Source organism: Varanus komodoensis, unplaced genomic scaffold, assembly GCF_004798865.1.
Source record: "Varanus komodoensis strain SLA01 unplaced genomic scaffold, ASM479886v1 scaffold8, whole genome shotgun sequence".
NCBI lineage: Eukaryota > Metazoa > Chordata > Lepidosauria > Squamata > Varanidae > Varanus > Varanus komodoensis.
The window spans coordinates 29,079,231-29,098,087 of record NW_025336481.1 but is presented as its reverse complement, the minus strand read 5'-3'; the positions used below and the strand labels follow the sequence as shown (position 1 = coordinate 29,098,087).

The 18,857-nt window shown below is 41.6% G+C and overlaps 1 protein-coding gene across 1 annotated transcript in view; it reads left to right on the top strand.

Annotated features, from left to right (window-relative positions):
- Window positions 1–18,857, top strand: part of PTPRQ (protein tyrosine phosphatase receptor type Q) — a 119,131-nt gene that overhangs the window by 43,205 nt on the left and 57,069 nt on the right. Inside the window, exons 25-30 of the mRNA XM_044455453.1 lie at window positions 2,572–2,692; window positions 6,072–6,232; window positions 6,462–6,607; window positions 15,004–15,172; window positions 16,497–16,790; window positions 17,470–17,745. Coding sequence (XP_044311388.1) covers window positions 2,572–2,692; window positions 6,072–6,232; window positions 6,462–6,607; window positions 15,004–15,172; window positions 16,497–16,790; window positions 17,470–17,745 — 1,167 coding nt within the window. The remainder of the gene's footprint in view (window positions 1–2,571; window positions 2,693–6,071; window positions 6,233–6,461; window positions 6,608–15,003; window positions 15,173–16,496; window positions 16,791–17,469; window positions 17,746–18,857) is intronic.

Sequence of the window (18,857 nt, the reverse complement as noted above, 5' to 3'; positions counted from 1 at the left end):
TAGAATATTTTAGAAATATGTCAACTTACAAAGAAGATTAGGAGCTGTTTTATACTCTATCAGACCAATGGGTCTACTCTTGACTAGGAATGCAGCCCAAAACTTCAGGGAGAGCTCAGTTCCAGCACATCGTTACTACATTTTTTGTGTTTTTAGTGAGGGCATGTTTTGTTAATGTGGGTCCAGTTCAAAGACTTAATTCTTAAGCCTGGAACATCAAGCATTCCAGTGGTGCATTTATGGAGCTGCACTTCCCTGGGTTAAAAAAAACAAACATGCATTGCTCCTTATAAATATGTGCTGACAATGAGGAAATAAAAAAAAAACCCATTGCATAACAGCCCCTGATAAAGGTGGTGGTTGAAATGCTTCTGGCAGGTAGCTCACAGAGAGGGTGAGTCCTGTGACATACTGCCAGCTCTCCCTACCACTGGCCCCACCCTCTGCTGAATCTTCCCTTGGGCCAAGAGAACTACATAGCAAAAAGAGACTCTTTGATTAGAAAGGCTTTTGCTTCCCAGACTTGACCACGTATATATATATATAATTGCTATTGCATGTTTATGTTTACATGTATTTATAGGATTCCTACCTCACTTTTCAATTCTACAAGATGGGCTTATAATGAAATTTTAAATTATTATACAGTAACAATAAAATGTCATGCACACAGGCCGTCCCCAGGTTACAAATGAATTCCATTCCTGAGAAAAATGGAAACTTGTCTTATTTAAGCTGAATTTGTATGTAAGTTGGATCACATATAGTCAGTCCTCCACCTTCAGGAAAATCTGCAAATATCTCTAGGCTCCTCCCTGCCCTAACTCACCAGTGCCTCCTTTTTGAAGCAAGGAAATGCCAGAGAGATTTCCCTTTCTGGATGGGTGGGGCAAGAAGCATGCTTTGGAGTCCTCCATCCTCTTTCTCTATGATGATGCTTTGGAGGCTTTCCTCTTTTGCTTCCTTTCTTTCTATGGTGATAACAATTTTCTGCAGTTTTTTTTAATTAATAGGCTTTATGGCGATTTGTTCATAAGTGTGGGTTGTTTGTAGCTCAGGCATTCATAACTTGGGGACTGCCTGTCTTGCAATTTATAAAATGGCAACATCAAATAGTATAAAGTGGAGTGAATTCTTTGTGTGATGAGATCAACATTTTATATATTGAGTCAGACCAGTGGATCTGTCTGAAACCTCTGAAAGATCTTTTCCAGCTGTATCCGAATTCCTATCAGCTAAAACCCTGTTCACATGCTCATGAGCATAGGGCACTTACATATTGAAGCAGGAGTGGGGTGATGCTGCTGGCCCTGTCAACAATACTCCATGTACAGGCTATCCCTGCTTCCAACATCTGGGTGTTGATATCTGCAAGAATGCTCCTACAAGCATTTCAAATTGGCAAAATTCAAGCTTGTAGAGTTTTCATAATTCTGCCTTGAAGCTTGTTCTCTCTCATGTCTGTGACAGACTGGGAGCATTGTTTTCTTTCTTTTACATGATTTTTGGGCATCTTCACATGCATTTTCTAAACATACAAATCAATTGTGCACATTTGTGAAATTTTTGCATTTGTCCCATTGACTGAAGAGTGTTCATGTACATTTTTTTTAAAAAATCCTTTTTGTACCCCTTTTTCAAATGTGTGCATTTTGAATGCACCTTTCTTCTGTTCTGCAAATTGCATTGTGAGCTTGGAAGTGTACAGATGTCAACTGCAGATGACATTTGCGTCTGCATTCAGTTTTGAGAGATGCAAACTGGGAAAATTCTGGTCAAAACTGAACTGAATTTCTCATACATCCCTACAGCATGAGCAGCTGTGGACCTCGAGGCAGGGCTAGCCCAGGCACACAGTGTTGGGGATGGGCCAACAGCACAGCCCTACTGGTATTTCAGTGCATGGAGTGAAAATGTGAGTAGAGCTTAAGATGCTTAATAAATGTTATACATACGAAGCATATGCTCTACTACTGACCCACAGCCTGTCCTTTTACATATTTCGTTGTTATATCTGCATGGTTTTCCAGCTGTCTTGATTTGACTTGAGTTTTAATTGTGCTGGACCCATATATTCTTGTGGCATGGCATACTAGACCTTTAGGTCTTTTAATTTAATGGAGAGAAGTATTAAAATGCTGTATTTTTATCATCTATCATGTAATACTAATCAGTTTCCCCACACTTTGAAACTAATGTAATAATTTCCAGTTCATTTGCTTCTCGGGGAAACTACCATACTATATTTTACAGGGGTTCACACCTATAAAGTTCATGTTTTTTATCACAGTGAACAAATTACAACAATGTACTTGGGCTGAAGATGAATCATGGCTTCATTTCACTTGCTTTATTTACTCATGAAATGTTGTTTTCCATCAAATCACAGGAACAGATGTCTGACCATTTACCATGAAAAATGGTCCTTTATCACCTTACTTCAACTCCCCCACCTCAAACCAAATATGCTGTTTACAACATTGATAGGAATAAAAATCCCATTTTAAGATACTTTTTAATTAACTCTGAAATCATGACCATTTAACAGTATACTGTGTCCTCATTTTACAGCTCCGAGTTCTCCTCCACAATTGCTCACAGTAAAACAGTTGTCTGGTGTCATTGTGAAGTTGTCATGGCAACCACCACTGGAGCCAAATGGAATTATCCTCTATTACACAGTTCATGTCTGGTAAGATTTTCCTGGAGATAAACATTTATCAGTCCCCTACTAGACATTTAAAGATGTTTTTCCTTACATTTTGTGTTACATATTAAATTAATTAATAGTAGCATATCACAAGAGAGAACCTTTATTTTACAAATTCAGGTTGAGCTCTTTACAGGGGCAAGTGAAGTTCAAGAGGTCAGTGCCTGCCAAATTATGGAGCATTTTCGGAAGCAGCATTTCAAAACCAATATATTTTGCTCCCCAAGCTGCTCTACTGAATGCAACAGTTGAGTAAAAGGAGGTTCTGTTGCAGAATACCAGATTCTGCCATCAAGTGCCATTAAATGGTGTGGAATCTGGCACTCCACCAGAGTGAATCATGTACCAGTGGAGCAGAAATCTGTACTCTACTCCATAATGTTGGGGGTGTGCAGCAGCTGAATAACTGCACGCACCATAGTGGCGGATAATTAATCAGTGTTTCATGCCCAGGGTTCCTTTCTGTAAAACAGCTGCACACCTTCAACATGGGGAAATAGCAGTGTCTCTAACACTGCCCCATGATTCTCTCTGGTAAGGGTGTCAGAAGCACCAGATTCCCTTCTGCCGTTTTGTGGCACTTACCTGTTGAAACTACTTGTATACCAGTGAACTGCCTTTTCCACACCATCTGTGCAAAAATGGTATCCCAGAAAATCGTGCCATATCACAAAGGATCTTGAGGTTCACCTTTCAAATTAAATGCTGCTACATAGGCATTTCTAAAAATTTTGCTACCCCAAACAAGTACTAGTGTTATTTTTACAGTGGAGGATTATATTTAGAGTTATTTGATGGTTATTAGAACTATTAGCTATTAGCCCTAAGTTATTAGATCTATCGAAGCTAGCACATTTCAGTTCTGTTTGATTTGCCTTAGGAATGCACCTGCTCTGTTCCTTCCCAGTGGCTTACTGTGCAATCCTATGCATCTATTTATGTATCAGATACACATGTAAGCCCTCTTGAGTTCAATGGAACTTATTGCCAAGGAAGTGGATATAGAATTTCATCCTTAGGCTGCAGTCTTTACCCACTTGTTTGAGAGTACATCCCATTGAACTCAGTAAGGCTTACAGTTCGATTCCATGTAAAAGTGAAACATTTGCTAGCATTTCTACTGCCATTAAGTCATCATCATTCTTTCAGATCATGTATTCTTAAGCATTCATGTGCTGGCTATGTGATCTTTAAAACTGAGGCATAAACCAAATACACACAGTATTGCAAATTCTGGATGTTTGGTTTTTCTCCATTCATAACTATTTAAGAAAAGCTCAGGCCGGTCCTAAAGAAGGTGTCCCTGGATCCAGAGATGGCCACCAATTATAGACCGGTGGCCAACATCCCGTTCTTGGGCAAGGTGTTGGAGCAGGTGGTGGTGCGACAACTCCAAGCTTTCTTGGATGAGACTGATTATCTGGACCCATTTTAGTCCAGCTTCAGACCTGGATATGGTACTGAATCTGCCTTGGTCACCCTGTACAATGACCTGTGCAGGGAGAAAGACAGGGGGAATGCGTCCCTGTTGGTCCTCCTGGACCTCTCAGTGGCTTTCAATACCATCGACCATGGTATCCTTCTGGATAGGCTAAGGGGACTGGGAGTAGGAGACACTGCTTGGCAATGGTTCCGCTCCTACCTCGACAGCCAATTCCAGAAGATGGTGCTGGGGGAATTTACCTCTGCACCATGGCAGCTATGCCATGGAGTTCCGCAGGGGTCTATTCTGTCCCCTTTGCTATTCAACATCTACATGAAACTGCTGGGAGAGGTCATCCGGAGGTGTAGGCTGCGGAGTCATCAGTATGCTGATGACATCCAGCTCTACCTCTCTTTTTCAAACAATCCAGGTGAGGCAGTGGCTGTGCTGAACCGGTGCCTGGCCGAGGTAATGGGCTGGATGAGGGCCAACAAACTGAAGCTCAATCCAGACAAGACAGAGGTCCTGCTGGTGGGTGGTTCAAACTCCTGGGTAGGTGACTTGGATCATGTCCTGAATGGGGTTGCACTCCCTCTAAAGGACAGGGTCCGCAACTTGGGAGTGCTCCTTAACCCGGAGCTGACTTTGGAAGCTCAAGTGTCGGCGGTGGTGAGGAGTGCTTTCCATCAGCTTTGGCTAATCCATCAGCTGCGACCCTACCTGGAGGATGACTGCCTAGCAACAGTGAGGCATGCATTGGTTACTTCCTGGCTGGATTTCTGTAATGCGCTCTACGTGGGGCTGCCCTTGAAGACAGTCCAGATACTTCAGATGGTGCAAAATAGAGCAGTCAGGTTGCTGACGAGGACTGGGCGTTATTCTCATATAACCCCAGTCCACTACCAGCTTCACTGGCTCCCCATCGAAGTCCGGGCTCAATTCAAGGTGCTGGTAATCACTTATAAAGCGCTTAATGGCTTGGGACCCGGATACCTAAAGGAATGCCTGCAGCCATATTTGCCCTCCCGCCCCTTGAGATAGGCAGCAGAGGCTCTCCTCCGGGAGCCTTCGGTGAGAGATGTCAGGAGGCAAAGTACCCAGGGAAGGGCTTTCTCTGCGGTGGCGTCCCATCTGTGGAATGCACTCCCCAGAGAGGCCTACCTGGCGTCATCTTTATTTGTTTTTCAGTGCCAGGCCAAGACCTTTTTATTCAAACAGTATTTTAATCATGTTTAATATTTATATATTTTATTATGCAGCCAGTGTGTTTCCAGGTTTTAATTGTTATTGTTATTGTTTTATTTGTTATTTTTGTGAGCCATCCCAAGGCTATGTAGCAAGGGGACAGCATATAAAAACTTTAAATAAATAAATAAAAAATAAAAGCTCTGCCAGATCAAGCTAAATGTCCATCTAGTTCAGCATCCTGCTCACACAGTGGCCAACCAACTGCCCATGGGAAATCCAGAAGCAGGATGAATGCAACAGCACTCTCCTGTCCATGTTTCTGAGAAACTGGTGTACACGGGCATATGAAATTGGAGGTAGTACTTAGCCATTGGAACCAGTAGCCATTGGTAGACTTCTCCTCCATTAATTGAACCAATTGTCTTTTAAAACCATCCAAATTCGTGGCCATCACTACATCTAACGGTAGTGAATTCTATAATTTAACTATGCTGTATGCAAATAAGTATTGTACTTTTATCGATCCTGAATCTCTCACCAGTGAGGATCACGGCATGCTCCTCGGTTTTAGTCTTATAAGAGGAGACCATTTCTCTGTATTCATCTTTTCAATATCATGCTAAATTTTATACCTCTCTACCATGTCTCCTCTTACTTGCTTTTTTTCTAAGTTAAACAATTTCAGATGCTGAACTCTGTATGAGGTGTTCATCATTTTGCTAGTCAATCATTTATACATTGTCTGTTTAGGGATAGCATGTCAAGAAGAAGCTTTAATGTTACAGATACGTCATTACAGATCACGGATCTTGAAAATAACAAGGAATATAGCATTTATTTAACAGCAAGTACAAGATTTGGTGACGGAAATATGAAGAGCAATGTGACTACCTTCAGAACACCTGAAGGAGGTAAGTCTATACTGTTGTCCTAATAAAAGAAATGATTTGGTTTACTGTTGAGAATGATCCTGCCACTATGGAATAGTTTAAGTTAGGCATCCACATTACCAAATGGAAGTAAAATAGTTAGATATTGGATGTTTTATAGATACAGGTAACTCTTAAGAAGAAGACAGAACTCAAGTGTTTACCTTGCAGCAAAAACTCATTTTGGATGTTTCTGTGTTATATATTTCAGCTCCAAGTGACCCACCTAAAAATGTGTGGTATAAAAATCTGACTTCCTCATCAATACAAATATTCTGGGATCCTCCACAAAAGCCCAATGGCATCATACAGTTTTATTCAATTTTCTACAAAAATGATTCAGGCACTTACATACAGGTACATCAGCTTTGTAATTCCTTTCTCTGAATTTCTGTGTAAAATGAATTAAATTATTTGTAACTTTTTAATCAACAAAACCTTTAATAAATATACTTTATTCATTTCCATTTCAACACAAAACAGCTTTGAACATAACTAGTGTGGATGAAAAAATATTAACTGACCTTTGCATTTAGGCTTTGACTTCAACCATTAAAATCATGTTTTACCTTGACTTCATTAAGTATAGCCTAGAGTGCTTGTTCTGAGTTGGTATATATCAGGGGCAATTTAGAGAATGAGACTCTATGCATGGAATATGGTGTAAAATTTAGTTTCATGTTTATTCCAGTTGTAGGGTGAATAATATGCACTTTATTCCCATATACGATATTTTAATATTCTCTCCAAAGAAGATTTGCACAAATAAGGGAGCTCTGTGTGCAGTTGTTCTCTATTATGAAAACAGACTTTTCTCTTCAGACATTGAAGATGATTTAAAAAAAGCTTTGACTGAGCATGCAATTCACTTACATGAAAAGGAATTATTTAGATTGTGGCCTCTATAATTGCTTTTTCACCTTTATTCCACAAACATATATGACACTGTAAATGCAATTGCACTGCACAATATTTTAATTGAAAACTACAAAAGAAAGAAAAGAACAGCTTTAATACAGTGAAGCATATGCTATTTCAAGCATGTTCAATGTTAAAATGTCATTTGTGCCTATGGGATTTAAATATTTAACTTTCTTTGGATTGTGTTCTTATCTATATGATATAATTATATGTACTGAAGATTATGATTCCATCCTGAGGTTGGCTTGGCCAGCATGTAAATAGAGGAGGCATGATCAGAAGACAAGATGTTACTTTAATATGCCAGTAAATTTTCTTACAGTAAAATACTACTTCAAAATAAGCTGCATTAAATTTAGTGGGACTTACTGCCAACTATATATATTTGCAGGTTACAAATTACCTTGCTATTTGTAATCCATATATCAGTAACTTGCCATGAATTAGGTATTGCATGCAGAATATCAGACTCATCTCTTTTTCTTTTATTCTTATATATTTCTATTTTAACTTGTGGAATCTCTTGGGAGTAGAGGGGAGGACAGAATATATGGGCATATTTGCCTGTCACTCATAGGAATGTTTTGGAACAGACATAGCCCTGGTTCCCATGTAATGGCAACAAATTGTGGGTTAATTAATGCTATTGAGGTCTATGGGGTTTAAATATTTAACCCATACTTGCTAGGATTTTGTGCTCTATTTTGAATGTGCAGTCTCTAATGGCCAATCAGAGGTTACTGTATGACAAACAAACCCAGACACTAAAGGTTAATTGTAGATTTAACTACAATGAGTTGTTAGGTTCAGATGAGGCCATTTGGGGTGTGGGGAATCTATTGCTAGTCAATTATTCATCTGTTTTGCCAATTTGTTTCTGAAGTGTGTGTTGCTGGTGAGGATCAGGGAGGGCAAGTAGAGTTCTTTGTCGTGGCCTCTGTGCATCACACATACGGGTTTTGCGCCTGTGCAGTGCCTTTGGCCGGAAGAGTAACAGCTAACGGTTTGGCGGGAAACTCTGCTCCCCCTCCCCCCTAGTAGTATATAAGGAGCGGAGTGTCTGCCATTTTCCAGTCTTTGTGACTGCTGTTCATTGTGCCTTGTACCGCTTCACTCTCGCTTAGATTGTGCCTCGTGCTCTCTTGTTCGAATCTTTTTCTCTTGTTCCTTCCAAGTTAGTATTCCTTTCTTACCTTAACATATTACTCCAGTTATTCTCTTCATTTTTCTCTCGTTTTTTGCTTGTTTCTCATTCCTATAAACAACAACAACAAAAATATTATCTATTCCCGCTTTACTATCTTCTTTTCCTCTTTTTCTGTGATGGCTCAACGAGCAGTGTTCCACAAGTGCGGAGAGTGTGGCTCTAAAATGCCCACTGTGAACCCGCACAACCTGTGCCTCCTCTGTTTAGGGGAGGGCCACAGGACGGACAAGTGTGTCCATTGCCTGGCCTTCTCGAAACAGGCCAGGAAGAACAGGGACAACCATTTATGGAAACTCCTGTGGGACCAGGCCCTCCTACAATCCGACCGGCTGGTGGCTAAGCCCACTACAATCTCGGCCCCACCAAACCGCTGTCCGGCCTCTATTGAACCGCTGCAATGTCCGGCCCCTTCCTCTACTGCTCTGCCCTTATGTCCTTCGGGCGAAGGTGCTTCTGCCATCGGGGAGCGGCCTGTTTCTCCTCCCAAGAAACAGAAGGAAAAGAAGAAACACAGTGCTCCTGAGAATTCGCCTGTGCAGAAAAGGGCCAAAAAAGACAAGGCCGAGAAATTGGCAAAGAAACCGAAGAAGCCTGAGCATTCGAAATATCGACGCTTGGGTTTGGCGGCCTCTTTGGTTCCGACTGCAGCCCTGGCACTGACACCGTCAGGTCCAACTATTCAAGCGGTGATGAGAGTCACCCTTCCAGCCTCCCTGCGTCGTATGGGATCAGAGCTACACCAAGATCCACCTCGTGGTTCGATCTCTAATGGCGAGATCTAAGACTCTTCGACTTCACCTGATGCTGCGGTCACTTCACAAGGTCCGGCATCACCGGAAGAGCCGCACATCACGTTTGCCAAACTGATGTCCAGGCTGGTGAAGTTGTTGGAGATTGAAGCGAGCCAACAACCGGGGCCTAGCACTGACCATTTCTATGATGTCGTGTGGGGAGAACAATCGACCTCCATCACTTTGCCACTTATTACAACCCTCTGACAAACGATGACCCAACCGAGGGACCTCCAGGTGCAGTCTCAACCAACCTCTAGAAAATATGAGGCGATCTATCGAGTCCGTGAAGGGGACATTCTGTTCCTCCTCCGCCACACCAAGCCAAATTCTGTGGTGGTAGAATCGTCTCAGGGTCGGGAGGCGCAGGGTCATACAGCGCCCTGGGACAAAGAAGGAAGAAAAATCGACTCCCTCACGCTCCGGGTCTATGTGGCTTCAAGTCTGGGCCTAAGAATCTCTAACCCTGGCGCGTTATCAATACTTAATAATACAGTGCCTGGACAACATCATTGTCACCCTCCCTGATAATCAAGGCGACTTAGCAAGGGTGTTTGTAAAGGAGGCAATGCAGGTCACCGTGCAACAGCTATCCACCGCCAGACACCATGTGGATACAGACTCGAGGGCTCTTGTCGGCGCCATCTCTCTTCAGAGACATGCATGGTTGCATAACTGCAACTTTCCTGAGAAGATGAAAAGGAGGATTGAGGAGATGCCCTTTGATGGGTCTGGCCTCTTCAACGCTAGAACTGATCACAAGTTGAAGAAGATCCACGAGTCGAGAATGACTGCCTGGCACATGGAACTACAACCGCCCCCTCAACGTAAGTGGTCATGGATTCGGCCTCAGTATAGGCAGCAATATCCACCCCGCCAACAGCCACAGCATCACCAGCAGTGCCGCAAGCAACTGCCTCAGTGTTTCCAGCAAGACCGCTGCCACTTCGACGGAGATAAACGCCAGCGCTGATGGGACAAGCAAACCTTTCCCCCCCTTCCAACCCCACCCTCCCCCCTCTCATTTGGGGACCGGCTGAAAAGCCGACTCCCTACTTGGGAGTCCATTACATCTGATGGGTGGGTGTTATCCATCATCCAGCATGGATACAGAATTGAATTCGACATTGTTCTATCATCGAGTCCTATCCGGTTTACACCATGCTCCCTGGTATTGTTAGATGAAATTTACCAACTCCTGTCTAAAGGAGCCGTTAGTCGCTTATCTTCATCGGAAGGACTCCACGGATTCTATTCTAGATATTTTACGGTCCTGAAATGAGATGGAGGGCTTCAGCCGACATTGGACTTGAGAGCTCTCAATAAATTTAAAACACCAAAGAAGTTTTGGATGACCACACTTCAAAATATCCTCCCGTTGCTGGGGAGAGGGGATTGGTTCGCCTCGCTGGACTTGAAGGATGCCTATTTTCATATTTTGATACATCCACGACATAGGCACTTCCTCCATTTTGCGGTAGCTTCTGAAATCTGTGAATTCAAGATGCTGCTGTTTGGACTGGCCACCGCACCTAGGGTCTTCACAAAGTGTATGGCTCCCGTCTGTGCATACCTTCAACTACATGGAATTCAGATATACCCATACCTCGATGATTGGCTGTTGGTTTCCTGAACTAGGGAAGGACTTAGCTCTGCTGTAAATATGACCTGTGACTTATTGCAAGACCTTGGACTCTGCATTAATCATCAGAAATCTTCTCTTCTCCCTACACAGATGATCAACTTTATTGGAGCCCGACTGGATTCTACGGTGAAGGCCTTCCTCCCTCGAGACAGACAACGTACTATTGCTTGACACATTCGCCGGATTCGACAAGAAGGAATTGTTCCTGCCCGATCTGTTCAAAGACTGTTGGGACATACGGCAGCATCCATCGCCATAGTCCCACATGCCAAACTCCGACTGCGCCCCCTCCAATTGTCCTTCAGTGGGAGGTTCCGACCTCAAAGGGATCCGCCTACGAAGTGGATGCAACTTCCATCCTCTGTTCTTCAGTCTCTACTATGGTGGACAGAGTCAAGCAACCTAAACATCAGAGTCCCGTTTCGGCCTTGGTATCCGACAGTGACTCTCGGTACCGACGCATCCCTTCTGGGATGGGGAGCCCTGTGCTCTGGTCTACGCACCCAGGGGGTTTGGAACTGTCAGGACTCCAGGAACCATGTCAACTTCCTGGAACTTCTCGCTGTGTTCAAAGCACTACAGTCATTCGGGGACATGCTTCACCGTCAGGTTGTCCAGGTAACCTCAGACAACATAGCCGCAGTTTTTTACTTAAACAAACAAGGGAGGACAAGGTCCTCGAAATTATCCCGTTTGTCAATGCGAATCTGGGAGTGGTGCATACCGAAAGGCATCACTCTTATTGCAGTACATCTCATGGGCATGGACAATGTGGAGGCAGATCTCTTGAGTAGACACATGTCACGGTCACACGAATGGGAACTGGACCACCAGATTTGCAACAGGCTATTTCAGCGATGGGGTCTCCCAGATATAGACCTGTTTGCCACCCGACAAAACAGGGTGTGCGAGAATTTTTGTTCGAGAGCGGGAATTGGGCAGGGGTCGTCTGGGGATGCCTTCATGATTCCCTGGAGTGATATGACCTTTTACGCTTTCCCCCTGATTCCCCTCATCATGCGAGTACTAGCAAAGATGATTCACGACGGGGCCACAGGGCTACTGATAACTCCTTGGTGGCCACGCTAGCCATGGTTCTCGACACTTCTTCATATTTCTTGGGAGGAATACCTTCAGCTTCCTCCCATCCCTTATCTTATAACTCAGCAGGAGGGCTCGATCCAACACCCAGACCTACCATCGCTGAAACTGACCGCCTGGTGAATTCAATAACATTGAACGCTAGCACTGTACCGATCCCATCTGCAGTCCTTACTCATTCCCTTCCTATCACCGACACACAAGTCCATGCTGTGAATTCACCTACCGTCTCTGCCTCGTTGGATCCAGTGAATATGCTGTCAGATTCACAAGTTTTGCATCCTGATATACAATATATTCTCGACTCTGCATTAAGACCACCCACTCGAAAATCGTATGCGGCACAGTGGTGTAGATTCTCTAGTTTTGCTGAGTCTCATTCGTTGTCAGCGCCCTCCGCATCTATAGATCAGATCTTCCAGTTCCTCTTCGAGCTTCACCATTCTGGTCTTAAACCTTCCTCCATAAAAGTGTATATGGCAGCAATATCCTATTACCGCGAGACTGTGCAGGGGTTTTCCATTTTCTCTCAGCCACTGATTAAGAGATTCCTCAAAGGACTTTGCAATCTCCATCCAACAATTAGGCTGTTTATGCCCACTTGGAGTCTCTCAGTGGTACTACAGGCACTAACACGGCCTCCTTTTGAGCCCCTGGCAACGACTGATTTACGTCTTGTCTCTTGGAAAACTGCCTTCCTTATAGCAGTTACTTCATCCCGTAGATCTAGTGAACTCTGTGCCCTCAGAGTAGATCCTCCATTTTTGAATTTTCACAAGGAGAAGGTAGTGTTAAGAATGGATCTGTCTTTTCTCCCAAAGGTGGCTACCTCTTTCCACATGGATCAGGAATTTATCTTGCCTGCATTTTTTCCAGCTCCTTCAAATCCAGTCGAGAGGTCTCTGCATACGCTAGATGTTCGTCATTGCATAGCTTTTTACAGATCAAGGACTGAGTCTTTTCGTCACTCTAATAGACTCTTCATTAAATATTAGGAACAAAACCGAGGCTTCCCAGTTACTCCTCAGAGACTATCTAAATGGATAGTTAACACTATTACTCTGTCTTATCAGTTAGCCAAGATAGACTTACTGACAACTCCAAGGGGCCACTCCACTGGGGCTGTAGCTGCCTCTTCAGCCTTTGCGTCAGGAGTCTCGATTGAGGATGTCTGAGGAGCTGCCACCTGGGCTACTCCATGTACTTTTGCAAGACATTATAGATTGGATGTTCATGCTAGACTGGACTGTTCTTTCAGCAGAGCCGTTCTTTCATCTATTCTTCGTTGATGACACCTCCCTCCACCATTTCGGTTAAGCTGGTTATTCTACCCATATGTGTGATGCACAGAGGCCACGATGAAGAAGAGCAGGTTGCTTACCTGTAACTGATGTTCTTCGAGTGGCCATCTGTGCAGTCACACAACCCACCCACTGGCCCCGCTTGGTGTCATGGGTGGCCCAACTTTTTTTTCAGTACCGAGCTATTTTCTCTGCTTGTTGTACCACTGAGAAGTTTTGTTTTATTCCATACCGACAAAAAAAAACAAAAAAAAAAAAAAAAAAAAAAAAACCAACAAAAAACCCCCCATAATTTTCCTGTTACTTTAGTTCTTTTTATAACTTTTGGTTAGGGAGCAAACGTCTGGTCTGTCAAAGACTGGAAAATGGCGGACACTCTGCTCCTTATATACTACTAGGGGGGAGGGAGAGCAGAATTTCCCGCCAAACCGTTAGCTGTTAATCTTCCGGCCAAAGGCACTGCGCAGGCACAGAACCCATATGTGTGACTGCACGGATGGCCACTCGAAGAACATCAGTTACAGGTAAGCAACATGCTCTTTTCCTGGCCCCTTTGCCCTGATTAATCCTTTGGGACTGTAAATGGAAAGAATCATGGAATTTTTGGGGGAATGAAGAAGATAGACCAGATATGGAAAGAAAACATATTTGATAAGATGGCACTGATATGTGTGCTAGATTTGGCTTTGCAGTCAAGTTGGTGATCCCCAACTTATAAGTTTGTGTTGAAGAGTAGGTTTATAATAAACAATAATGAGAATGAGCCCCCACCAGGCACCATCAGGCTTATGAATGTACAGATACCTGCATATCTACCTACCCAGAGTCTTGCAAAATTGGGGGGGGGCACTATTGGGGGTATACAAAACACCTCTGAATTATATACACCCTTTATCCTATTTTTTATTCTTTCCTTGATATTTTCACTACACACAATGCTCCCTCTGGTGGACGAATAAAAAAAATAGAATGAAGAAACCTTTTATACACTTAACAATATAAATTATATTCTTAGAAGCATTAGGTTGCAATCCTATACCAATTTACCAGGGTTAAATGCAATTGCTGAGATAACAAACCATGCTGAACAATATGGTAAACAATATGAAAACCATGGACCAATTGGCTAGAAAGCTGAGGCAATATGGGAAACCATAACATAAGGGAAGCCCTTGGCTCAGTGGCAGAACACATGCTTTGTATGTACAGTTTTGGGCTTAATTTCCTCCCATCTCCAGTTGAAGGATCTGTGGTCATGGTACCGGGAAGAGAATCCTAACTGAGGCCTTGGAGAGCAGCTGCTGGGAGAGGTGGACCAATTCTGACTCAGTGTAAGGCAGCCTCATATGTTATAGAAAGGGAAACCTGATTAAGTCAAAGTAGGAATAGAAAAGATCTATGCACATTGCATGCAACATTAAATGTGGGTGAAGAAATAGGATCTGATTCGCCTTGGTTTTGGTCAGTTAGGTCAACCTGAATGGGGTAGGTAGGTATGTCAGTTCAGGTCAGGTCAAGCCCAATCACCAGAACTTGACTTCCTGGTTTTCCAGGTCAGCAATCCTTTGTTCAAAGCAAAGCATTCATGATATTGTCATTATCAATATACAGTATAAATTGTCAGTATCAATTGCCAATGTAAATTATTCATGATAATGCATATAGATTATTAATATGCATATGCAAAACATATACATAAAGGAGAGTTAGGGATATGAATGGATGTTATAAAGAAATATTAATTTTGTTTTAATTAAATCTTTTGTGCTAATGTTTTTCTCCTCCAGAATTTTACTAGCTATGCTATTGACAATGGTGCTGAAAATACAACTCTGACTACAGTATTAAACAACTTAACAAAGTGGAGCCACTACACACTTTGGTTGACGGCAAATACAGCTGTTGGAAATGGAAACCAAAGCAGTGAAATCATACAATTATACACAGATCAAGATTGTATGTAAACTGATTAAGCATTTTTTTAAGAAGTTGAAATGTAATTTGCAGAGTTCATGGAGAAGATTTAATTGACAGGGTTATAATACATAGTGGCATCACTTTGGTGCATGTTTAAAGTGATCTATTGTACTCTTATGGTTATTTCCCATCCCACAGGATTTCTGGCATTCTTTCCACCAAAAATCTGTGTGGATGTACATTTATCAAGTTTAGGGTGTATCTGAATTTGCAGTCTTCAGTGACCAGCTTAATATAATATTCACTCTGATATAAATGACTTCTGCACATGATTTAGCCTGTACTAGCTCCCACCTCTGTGGATTTCTCAAACTGTAAAATGTAGCAGCTGGTTTGAAATACAAAACCAGAAAGGCACAGTGTGCTTACTAGCTGTGCATTTCTAAGTCAAATTGAAGGTACTGGTTTTGACCAGTCAAACCTTACACAGTTTGGAACTGAAATATCTGATGAAGCACCTCTGTTCTCTACAAGTGTATTCTGAGACCCTCCTCTAGGTGCCTCCCCTGAGGAAGCATCTGCTAATGGCAACAAGGAGAAGACCTTCTCTGTGGTGGCCCCCTGGTCCTAGAACCCTCTCCCCAAAGAGGCCCATACCTTCCATACAGCCTGAAGTGCCTGATCCTGGCTAAACTTGGAAGCTAAGCAGGGGCAGACCTGGTCAGAATTGGGATGGGTGACTTGAGTGTATGATTCTATGATTATTGTTGTAAACTGCTCAGAGGGCTTTGGTATAAAATGTCATCATCATCAACAACATAATCATAATCATAATAAATTACAATATTGTAGTACTTTAAATGCAAGCTTAAGACTTAACATCTTTTCTTAAGCATTTGGTTGCATACAGTGAGGTTGTACATAATCCTGATATTGGTTTTTAATAGTTTTTTAAATGTTTAAATAGTTTTTATATTTTATGCTGTCTTTTAAACATTTTAATCTTTCCTAACCCCCAAAGAATTTTGGCTCTTGGTGGTATAGAAATGAAATAAATAATACAGTAAGTATTCAGGTTTAGAAGAATGCAACATATAGAAACTTTAACAAGTTTGGCAGAGTGTAGTATGCATTGGCCAAGAAAAACATCCATGAGCACCAAAAATGATGTGTTTGTTTTTAACACAAAAGACTAGGGGTGCTTTCTGCATCTATGTAAGTAGCTATGCTAATTATTGGTGATCCTAAATGTATTAAGTAAGTACCGCTAAAACAAGAGGGATTACTTCTTTGTTTAGTGCACATGTTACTCACTTTGTGTTGCCCTTATAGATCATTTAACTTTTGTTTATTTCTGCTTCAGTTCCTGATGGACCTATTGAACAGCTGACCTATCAAAACCTTTCTTCCACTGCTGTAAATATAAGCTGGATGCCCCCAGCCCAACCAAATGGAATAGTCTTTTATAATGTTTCACTCACAGTATTGGGTGCTCAAAGAGACCACAATATTTGGTCATTTATTTTCTATGGTACAAATAAGGTTTTTAATAAGCTGGAAAAATATACCAGCTATCTTCTAAGAATTACTCCAGCAACAGAAAAAGGACCATCTGAAATACATACTATTAGTCTGTACATCAGAACCGAAGAAGATGGTATGTTTTCTTTCTTGATTTCTTTTTGTTTCTAAAGACTGGTGAAATGGGAAATGTATGACTTGGACCACTTTTGTGTGGCCTAAATTTACTATCCCTCATGGTCGCAGATATAGTCTGAAATGTGATGTAAAGGCAGTTGTTATAGAATCAGAATCATTAAAATGTCCTTGTTTCAAAGTCTCAAAATCAAGAATTTTCAAGGACTAGATATAAATTTGCATGTCTAACATACTGATTTCTGAATAAGAATTCTCTGGAGAAATGTATCATTGCATCACTCAGGTTTGGGAAAATACATAAATTAAGGGTGAAGTCTTATATTCATTACTGGGAAGTAAGCCCCAATAAACCTGGTAGAGTTGCATGTTAACTTGCCAATTAGCTTTATTACAGTCTTCAACATTGATTGAACTATCTTTACTAAAATGCCAGATTTTTAAAAACTTAATTATTTTAAAATTATTTTATTAGATCATTTTAATTGCTAATAGATTTGACTATAAGAAGATTAGAAAAGAATTGGCACATAAAGTTATCAAAGATGTTTTGTAATGTAATGTTGGTATTTAAATCACTAGAGTAAGTGAATTTGTATATATCCATTGAAGTTTCTTACACACTTCATTATGTTTGTTTCTGAAGTTTAATGTCCTCTCTTTCTTATTTATTGATGCAGTTCCAGACTCTGAACCTATCATGACATCTTACAAAAATCTTTCATCCACATCAGTGATGCTATCTTGGAATCCTCCAACCAAGCCAAATGGCATTATAATAAGTTATGACTTAAAGCTGCATGGACCAGAAAGAAACGATTCTTTCAATACCTCCAATAATTCAGTCATTTTAGAAGACCTTTCTCCTTTTGCACTGTACAGTTTTTTTGTTTCTGCACAAACTGTAAAAGGACTTGGCCCATATGTGGTACTTTTGTTCTCCACGGATGAGTCCGGTAAATGTTTGGTAATGCAACACATAATCAATGGACATAAACTGAACAACTTATCAGCATATTTTTCTTGGGGGAGGGGATGGTGGCTTCTTATTGTTAGTTTGGGAAACCAACTTTGATCGAAAGCACTGAGATCTAAACTACTGCATACCTAACTCCTAACAGCAGACCTCTGCACTGTTATTAAAGGCGAAACACTAGTATCACCTTTATCAAGGCCCATCAGGAAAAAAAAAAATGTTCCAAAATATAACATGACAATCAGGGAGTGACCATTCTAATATACTCCTTATAAAATCAAGACAGTTTTACCACTCTTCTTGATACTTTTAAGAAAATGAAAGCAGTGTTGGTTGATCCTGTAAATCTGACAGGTGATATTGAGGGAGACCAGTAAAAAACATAAATTAGCACCCTTTGTTAAAAGTGGCATTTAAAAAATTAGTATGACCTTTCTGAAGTCATATATCCCGAAAAGACAAGAATATTTTCACTTGAAACTCATTCTTTCATTGAAATTAGTGGAAACCCAGCCCCCCCATTAAAAAGTTCCATTTCAGTTCGTTTTTAATATATGTTTTGTGGGGAAAGGGTTACATGTAATGATATTGACTGGGGTAAACATAAGCACAGCTATTTTCAATAGCACTCTCTCTTCCTCCAGCACTATGACTGATTTGAAATGCTAAAGGAGAGTGCTACAAGGAAAGAGGAAACTCCCATTCACCTTATATTATTACTGGCTAACAAATAGAAGATCACTTGTTTGGTGGGTGGATGAGGGCTCATTCTGTTGGGGAAAATGGAGTGTTGGGAAGTCTCCCCTCCCCCATACTTCTGTTATACTGGCAGGTGACTTTCCTGTACTCCAATTCCCTAGCACATTCAACTCCCATGCAACCCACTAAACAGCCCTTGACAGGGTCTGGGAAAACTTCTTGAGTTCAAATGATGGAAGCAAGGTGCAAAGGTCAGAACACATGATTAGTGTCTGAAAAGGAAAAAGAGAAAATGAAACTATTCATTATCTAGGTAGGAGCAGCTGCTGGAAAAGGCTGGATAGTGGAGAACCCTCTCCATTTTGCCGAGAAAGCTCTTTCCGTTTGCCCTGA